At 34.6% G+C, this 6,684-nt stretch overlaps 1 protein-coding gene across 1 annotated transcript; it reads right to left on the bottom strand.

The window, feature by feature from the left end:
* Nucleotides 1-3,401: 3,401 nt before the first annotated feature.
* LOC149026585 (uncharacterized) lies at nucleotides 3,402-5,382 on the bottom strand. Its single transcript, XM_089145337.1, has 3 exons — nucleotides 5,246-5,382; nucleotides 4,644-4,883; nucleotides 3,402-3,637 (listed from the first exon to the last, which is right to left on the bottom strand). The coding sequence occupies exons 1-3, from the start codon at nucleotides 5,261-5,263 to the stop codon at nucleotides 3,590-3,592; spliced, it is 306 nt and encodes a 101-aa protein (XP_089001463.1). The 5' UTR covers nucleotides 5,264-5,382; the 3' UTR covers nucleotides 3,402-3,589.
* Nucleotides 5,383-6,684: the final 1,302 nt, after the last annotated feature.

The raw sequence follows: 6,684 nt of genomic DNA, 5'->3' as shown, positions 1-6,684 counted from the left end.
ATGCATCCATGTGCACTTTGAGGGAGTACATTTTCAAAATTGTTTGGAAACCCCAAAAACAGGTGCTCAAAGGAGAACTACTCTTATTTCTGAAGAAGAAGCTCTGAACAAGGTATGGATTGATTTCTCTCCTACCTGATCTCCTTAGTCGTTTCTTCGAATATCAGTGCAAGGTAATCGTGATTTCGTTCATCCATTGATGTTTATGGAAAAGTCTAAAACAAAGGCTGAACCGTTGATGTTTGAACTCGAACTGAAGGCTGAAGCTTGAACTCAAATTGAACTGAAGGCTCAACCGTTGAAGATTGAACCCGCAGAGTCGCAGGTAGCCAGAGGCTAACAAACATAACAAAGTCTAAAACAAAGGAATTTTGGGACTTAGGGTTATAACTTATTAGGGTTTAAACTTTAAAATAAAATTACAAAACTAACCTTAAAACGGTATAAAAACGGAATTCGATAATTCGGTACGGTATATACTGACGGTACACAGACTGAAATCGAAATTATACCGTACCTAATTCCATAAAACAATTTCGGTACATAACGTACTGAATTTGAAACCGTGCGATTTTAAGTGGCGCGGTTCAGTACGATTAAATGGTTTCAATACCGTATTGACACCCTTAATTTTTATGGTTGTCTAGAAATATTCTATGCTTTTCCATATTCAAACCATATAATAACTAGTAACTTATCAAACTCTCTCGTGCACTTTTCCTTCTAGTGATTGTAATTATCATATAAAAAAAATATGTATATATTTTCATATTTTTATTTTATCCATCCTGGGTGTGCTTCTAGCACCTAGGGGCAGTAGGATGAAGGAGGTCATAAGTTCAAAATTCCATCTCTTTGCATGATGACCAAAAGAAAAGACATGGTACTGCCGTGCAATAACAACCGTTCACTGGTTGTGTTCTAGTGTATCACGTGTATTACATAATTTTTTTTTTTTTTTTTTAGAAATGAGATTCATCCGGGCCAGCTTGCGTGCACCACAATTACATCCTCAAGACGCTTTTTATATAATTAATATAGACGGGGCTTTGTCCCTGACCCCACATGTATTACATAATTTACATGTACCAAGAAATTTGATCAAATAATCTATCTATAATCAAAATCAAGTTGATTAGTCAAAGCCATTAATGCATTTTTTTTTTTTGGTCAAAACGAAAAAGTAGCCATTAATGCATTAAATGTTTATCAAACCACTTGAGAGGAGCTTGGGACCAATAAGGTGCCCAACTTTTTGATAAAGGATTTGTTGTTTCTCTTTTTTTAAGTAAGGCTTTCCTTCAAAACGTGTTATGTTCTTTCTTGTGAATGTTGCAAGTTGCAACATATTTCTGACTCCTTTCTGTCAGATGTTGCTATCTTTAGTATTAGTAGATTCCTCCATAATTATTTCATGTCGGATTTTATTCTCTTTATTTCAACATGAATTTGTATTAATTAAGAAAGTTGTATGTGAGAATTTTCTCTTGAAAAAGTTAAATGTAAATTTTTTTATTTTTGGTTTGCCAACTCCGGTTTATAAACCGGTGGTTTGACTCACGTCGCACACCTGGCTGTGGTGGGTGAGTCTCCCAGCGGGGATTTTTTGTATTCACAAGGATTCGATACCAGAACCTTGCTTAAGCGAACCAAGCTGCTTACTACTTGGACCAACTCCGTTGGTTAAATGTAAACTTTTACTTGTTAACAAATGTGTCAATTCTTGAGTGTAAAAATGATATTATAAAAACTTTCCAAGTTTATGTTTATCAGTGAAAATTTTCGAGTAAAAAGTTTTTATGTTGAGACAAACAGAACCCAACCCACTGAGAATGGGTTCTGGAAAATGATACTCTTTTTTATTCTTTTCGCTAAAAAGGATAATGATAATGATAATTTAACTTGTTTAACAAAATCAGCATTGAATGCTTTTGACGAATAAGGGTCTGACAGGTATTCATTTTTAAGTAAAGAGTTAAAATAGACGTGTTAGTCTGACACCCAAATTATTAAATAAATAAAATATGTGTTAAAGATAATTATGTAAATTAGATGAAATCGTGTGCCATACTGCCATTAACCGAAGCTCGAACCTAACTTAACCCAAAGCCAAAATTGTACCAAAGGAAATAAATATCACACACATAGAGAGACAAACGAAAGGAGACAAGTTAGAGAGGACTTTGAAGGCTCCACCAGTCCCATCTTCTTTCTTGCCTTAATATCCCAAAATTACACACACTCTTGTATCATAATTACGAATTTACCTTTATCGTTGTTTTATGTTCAATTTATATTCATGTCCATTTAGTAAAATCTACTTAAGAAAATAACTATCCGATTATCATCCGAATCCGATTGAATCTGTCAAAAAACCGATAGAATATTATCCGAATTCGTCCGAATATAATAGGATGCAGATATGGTATTACCACTATCCGATCAGAATCCGGTCCATTTACACCCCTAATTTGAATCGTATTTTTAATTTAATTGAAGAAAATGGGGAAGGTGATTATCATTCTATTTTGATAATTAGACTTGAGAAACACAAGGAAAAAATAGGCTATTTATATCCGAGTCAGACTTGATCTTTAACTCAATTTTCTTTAATAATTAGACTTGAGAAATACAAGGAAAAAATATGCTATTTATAGCCTACTAAAAGACTGTGATTCAAAGTGGGACTCTTTATAAATTAGGATACCACCACATTATTCACAAACATTGCAATTAAAAAAAATCTAGTGGAATCTCCTTCAAAATAGATTCTTACTAAGACTAAAACACTAAGGAACTCTTCTCATAAATAAAGATTGTTGGTGTTGTTACAAAATCCTGCTCGGCTAGGTCGAACATGCGAACCTGCAAAAACAAGCTCCACCCCAACGCTTCCTGACCACAAAGATCAGTGGAGCCCACGGTAAAAAACACTTTTTGAAAAGAAAAAAAACTTCTTTTTCCACCAGTGGGACCCACTAGTTTTTGTGGTCAGGAAGGCTGTGTCTATTTTAGACTATAACCAATTAGCAATGTAGAGAATGCACTAAACAACTTCGACAATTATGAGTTCAGATTCTCTATTCACATGAAAGAAAAAATATTTCAACCCAACCTAGACTCATAACATGTATCTAATTAAAAAATAAATCTCTGTTTTAAGAAAATTTTTGAAAAAATACGAAATCAACATTTTGTTAGACTCTGTTCTTCCCTTTGAACACTAATGATAAATCTAACCATCTAGGTCGAAAATTTTTCTTTCCATGGACATCGATGATCAAAACTTAGAAATATTCAGCTTCAGCAACTCTATCTTTGGAAACTGTGAGAGGTTCTTCTGTCTTGAGGGTTTTTTTTTTTTTTTTTTTTTTTTTTTTCCTTTGATTGGGGAATCTTGTTCTTGAGCTGAGGGGGAAAATGAGATGTTGGGACTTGGAAAGTAATTTCATTAGAAAGCTGCAATATATCTGTCTAATTCAGAGAACACATAATTTTGCTGAACCTAAAAAACAGCAAGACAACGGTGAAAGAAAATAAATGAACGAAGAAGAAAGGAAACATTGACGTATCGATCCACTGGTTCATGCTACGCTTTTATACAACAGTTGAAGAAACTTAGAAGGCCCCTTCTCGTCTGCAACAGAAAGATTTCATACAGTTTCAGAAAAACAACCCAAAGCCATAAAACCATAAGTAATTTGACTCATTAAACATGCTTTAACACGAAAAACAGTATTGAACAATGCAAACAACTGAAGAAGACCAAAATAACCAACGATGACAAACAAACAAGAATAACATCAGGAATAAGCTTGATCAGTAAGCCAACTATGGCTCAAAACATCAAGTTCTTCCTATGACCAACTGATTCATTCATCTAAAACCTTCAGTCTTACTAACCACTAATTTGTGCAGTCATGCTTCCCCCCATCACATCACTTCTACCTCAGTGAATCGCCCAGAGGCTTATCTGCTTGGAGCCGAGGTTAATCTCCAGGGTTAGGACATATTCTGCCTAATCCAGACCATACCCAGGACCGATCAAGATCCCAATCTCCACCAACCCCATATATCCATGGTTCGAGCTATTTGAATCAGATAACCAATTCATTCTGCATTTCTAGAGTTCAAGCTGAACTTGAATGGAATCAGAAGGCTGAAGCCCTTGCTGGTTCTGCTTACTTCATCCATCATGCCACCTCTCCCTCCCATCCTGGCATCAATGGAGGTAATGAAACAACAGATTTAAGCCCAGTAAACAGTTGGCTTAAACATGCTTCACTCTCACCAACCACATAGCTACTACATATTATCATTCTTTTTGAAATTCAAGAAAGAAAAAAAAACCTCTGTTTTTGGGTCTTATTTCTGTACTTAACACTGCTAGAACTATGAGATCATTCTAACTAGTCTCAAGTTCATAATTTTACAACCCAGAAATGGAAATGGAAATGCTTGAAGCTGTCTTGAAGCTGGCTTTTGCAAAACCAAACAGTTTCATTGGCATCTTCTCTCCTGCTTACGTGGCTATATTGAATAAAAAGTCTAAAAGAACGATGGAAAAAGTATAGCGAAAAAAGTTTCAGAATAATAACTATAAGGAAAAAGGGCTGTAGTTCATGATTAGCAATGATACTTACAGTTGGCGAGTGACTATGGGGATTGAGCTGGACATGCTCAGTGGTTTGACGATGAGGAGGATCTTTATTTTGAGAAGAGACGAGTTCTTCTTCGTTTCCAACACTAGCCCTTGAGATATCCCTCTTGTGCTGCTTCCTCATCTCTCTTATTTTTGAGAAATCCATCGAGTAATCCGGTAGCTTTCCCTTATGTTCTTCCCAGTCTCCAAACTGAGGAACCGATAGCCACCCCACATCGTTCTGCGAAGAAAAGTAATCCATTCGAATTAGTTGAAAATTTTAGATTTCGGAAACTGAAATACGATTTCTATTTATTTACCCAAATCAATCTAATCTAAACCCCTAAAAATAGAAACTAAATCCAGAAGCAATTCTCAGCCGCGTAACAGGCTAACAGCAAAATCCCAACTATAATTGCCAAGAATTCACTACGAGCTCTCAAACCGCAGAACTAGATACTCTCCCAAGAGATCTTTTCGCTCGAGGGGTTAAAAAAAAAATCGGGTGATCAAGAACACCAAAAGAAAGGATTTTTCAGACTAAAGCTGATTCAGTAGCTAAAGAAATCAAAAGTAGAAAGACAGAGAAAGCATAAGGATTACCTCCTTGCGGTCCTCCATGGAAGGAAGGTTTCAGATCTCCAAAGGACGCTAGCTAGAAAAGAAAGAACCGTGCAATGCAGGGCAGAGAAGCTTGAGCAGGAAAAGACTCAAAAAGAGAGAGAGAGAGAATGGGAAACAGAACCCACTAGTATTCCTAAAGAAAAGAAGCCGTGAAACGACAGCCTATGACAGCTCGATCACTCCTGTGTCCACCTCACCACCACCTCCTTCGCTTACCTCTCTTCTCCTCCTCTTCTTGTTATACGACGACTGTATACATATACATACAGTATATATACATATATATATATATATATATATATATATATATATATATATATATATATATATATATATATATATATATATATATATATACATATATATATAATACACATGCATTTAAGACTGAAATGCTTGCTTTTTTCCATCTACACTTCAATAACATTCTCGGAAAATTCTAGCAGGAAAAAAATTCTTTGGAATAGGGATGCAAGTTTAGCATTGTTCCGCTCTTAGCCCGAACAAGGTTTAGACTCAAGATTTTTGGTTTTGAGGGTTTAAAAAAGTCCAACCCAGTCTATTGTTGTTCCAATTTTACTCAGAAAATTTCATATTATAATTTATCTTTAAGTAAAAATGTTCAGTCTGTGTAGAGTAAGAATAATAATCTCTCATGAGATTGGATATGATAATTTCCTATAAATTTTTAAGAATTACACAAGAAGAGATTCTATACAAATATATTAATAAATAAAAGATTTTTTTTGGCATACCCTGAGTTACCCCTCAAATTAATGAGATGTTGGGTAACTCAAACATTAATGAATTCAGTAACTCAAGAGATAACGTTAACTTGAGGGGATAAAATAAAAAATCCTGAGTTACCCCTCAAGTTACACAGAGAAGAGATTCTATAAAAATATATTAAAAAATATTATAATTTTTTTGGCATAGAATGAGTTACCCCCTCAAGTTAATGTTATCTCTTGATGTTATTGAATTCATCAATTAAACCCCTCATATTACTAACATCGTTAATCTTATTAGCTTTTATTTTATCTATTATCAATATTAGCCTCACATTCTAAGAGATGCAGTTGGAGAAGACAAACCATGTAAAGATAGAATAATAGAAAAAGAAGAGTGGTTGTAGCCGAAAGAGGAAAACGAAGACAAGTTGACCATAGGGCTTTCAATTCCACGTATTCTTGTCTTTATGAAAGAAACTTTCTTATTTTTTTTATGGTAAATTTAACTTATTTATATCATCATTAACTATGACTTCCTACAAAGCTGGTATTGTTGTTGTAACTATGATTTCCAAACTACATAGAGTGTGAATAATAAATTGAATAACTCTGATGGCATCAATTCTAGGGGCTAAGTAACTAGGTCACCCAAGAATAAAAGATTTTGGTCAATTGATCGTTAGAATT

This window comes from Hakea prostrata, chromosome 1 (assembly GCF_041222555.1).
Source record: "Hakea prostrata isolate BN-2017 chromosome 1, UWA_Hpros_2, whole genome shotgun sequence".
NCBI lineage: Eukaryota > Viridiplantae > Streptophyta > Magnoliopsida > Proteales > Proteaceae > Hakea > Hakea prostrata.
The sequence above is the reverse complement of the archived record's forward strand: the minus strand, read 5'-3'. Positions and strand labels throughout refer to the sequence as shown.